General features: G+C 53.8%; 1 protein-coding gene across 1 annotated transcript in view; it reads right to left on the bottom strand.

Moving 5' to 3' along the window:
* LOC108802366 (cystatin-B-like) overlaps positions 1 to 811 on the bottom strand; it is a 1398-nt gene extending 587 nt beyond the window's left edge. Inside the window, exons 1-2 of the mRNA XM_018574230.1 lie at positions 749 to 811; positions 128 to 222 (exon numbers count right to left, since the gene is read on the bottom strand). Coding sequence (XP_018429732.1) covers positions 128 to 222; positions 749 to 811 — 158 coding nt within the window. The remainder of the gene's footprint in view (positions 1 to 127; positions 223 to 748) is intronic.
* Between the last annotated feature and the right edge of the window lie 1194 nt (positions 812 to 2005).

Below are 2005 nucleotides of genomic sequence, written 5' to 3'. Positions count from 1 at the left end.
TCCATTCATCAGGTTTTTATTATATTATTTCTTCTCATTATCCGTCTTGATGCCCAATGGGGACACAGACAGCAGAGGAAGACCTCATTGATTTGAACCAATTGCCCCCTACTGACCAAATGTGCTTTAGTAGTTTGTTCCGGCAACAAGCTGAGTCTTGTACTCGACGGCCTGAAAAGTGTTGAAGTTGGCGCCGGATTTCTGCTCCACCTCCACTTTAAACTGGAAGAGAAGACACATCGATAAGCACCCCAATATCGCCTCCTAAGACGCGGCGCAGCGTCCTGTATTATCACCGGGGGAGGGGCCACGTATGAGGTTCCTCTGACCCCCCGCCTCCAATATAGATACAATGTATATCCAAACACACAGCCCCGCCCCCAATATAGATACAATGTATATCCAAACACACAGCCCCGCCCCCAATATAGATACAATGTATATCCAAACACACAGCCCCGCCCCCAATATAGATACAATGTATATCCAAACACACAGCCCCGCCCCAATATAGATACAATGTATATCCAAACACAGCCCCGCCCCCAATATAGATACATTGTACATCTACACACAGCCCCACCCCCAATGCAGATAGCACGTACGCTGGCCCCATACCTCAGCCTGTCACGTGACCCTCTCCCCTTCACTTGTGTCGGAGCCCCGGGGATGTTATGTTGCCCCTTCCTACCACCTTCACCTCCCCCCCCCCCCCGGGGAATTATTATGCCGCCGCCGCCTCACTCACCCGGTCACAGATCTCCTGCACCTCCTGGTCCGCCGCTTTAGCAGCCCCTAGGCCCCCGCGCATCTTTGGTTCCGTCCTAGCGCCTCTTCCCTCCACTGTATAGACAAGGTGTGACGGGGCGGAATGTACCAACACAGCATAGGGGTGGGTTCTGGCAGGAGTATCTCCTCGCAGTGGGCGGGGCTGTGCCCCGACACACACAGAGTCACGTGATTGAGTGCTTGGCTGCAAACATTTTCTCCTGAAAATCCCGTTGTCACCTTTATGTGCCCGGGACGCAATACAATATCCGATCTCCCTGTGCTGGGGCTGTGACCTCCTCCGGCAGCCTAATATTCTCCTGTATGGTCCCAGGTCACCGGTACACCCAGCTAGAGATAGGACTGAGCGCTGCTGCTCCCTGCTATGCATGGACCAAACCCCACTGATAGCTGCTGTGAGGGGGAGGAATTCCCTTCTGCTGAAATCAGAACTGCACAAAACTCACTTTACAGGTCCCTGGCCCAGACCCACCAGTTGGCAGAAAGTATTGAAGCCAGAGGATGAGCCTGACAGCCACTGAGATCTCTTATTAAAGGATTTTGCCCAGTCAGCCATCCTATGGTTAAGGTCATAGCAAGAAGAATAGGGGGGGAGGGGCAGGTGACCAGTGACAACGGAGTCCTAGAGAGGGGCTCCCAATTCCTTATCGGCCTTCCCCTGGATTAGAGGGGACACTGCCGGGTCCATGGTGGGGATAGACCAGTTCTGTGCCAAATCCTCCCCCCAAGAAGAACAAGGCCAATTGCACTGCACTGGGGGGGGGCGTCAACTCTGGCTGTTGGGGAACTACAAGTCCCATGACAGTTACAGGCAGGACCCCCAAACTGATCATAGGAGATGCTTTACAAGCCCATATAGGTCATCGGTTTAGAGATGTCCGGGAATATTGGCCCCAGAATTACTGCGCTCACAAGCCCTGTATGTGATAGCACATTGGAGGTGACAGGTTCTCTTTAAGGAGACATTCGGGGGGCTATTGGACCCCCTAGTGTCACCTTTGCAGCCCAAGTACAGTACTTGAGATCAGCTTCTTCCTCGGCTTCTCTGGCCAGGGAATGGCCAGGGAATGACCATTCGGAAACTGGAAGTGATGCAATCAACGTCGCGTCCGCCTCCGTTCAGTGGGGAGGAGATCTGCGAATGGACGTTCACCGGTCTCTCTCCCTGCTTCCCACCATGCCGGTCCCGGGCCCCTGAAGGAGTGACTGGGGACGA

Source organism: Nanorana parkeri, unplaced genomic scaffold (genome assembly GCF_000935625.1).
Source record: "Nanorana parkeri isolate BGI_ZX_2015 unplaced genomic scaffold, ASM93562v1 scaffold2829, whole genome shotgun sequence".
NCBI classification, from domain to species: domain Eukaryota; kingdom Metazoa; phylum Chordata; class Amphibia; order Anura; family Dicroglossidae; genus Nanorana; species Nanorana parkeri.
This window is presented reverse-complemented; position numbering and strand designations above follow the sequence as displayed.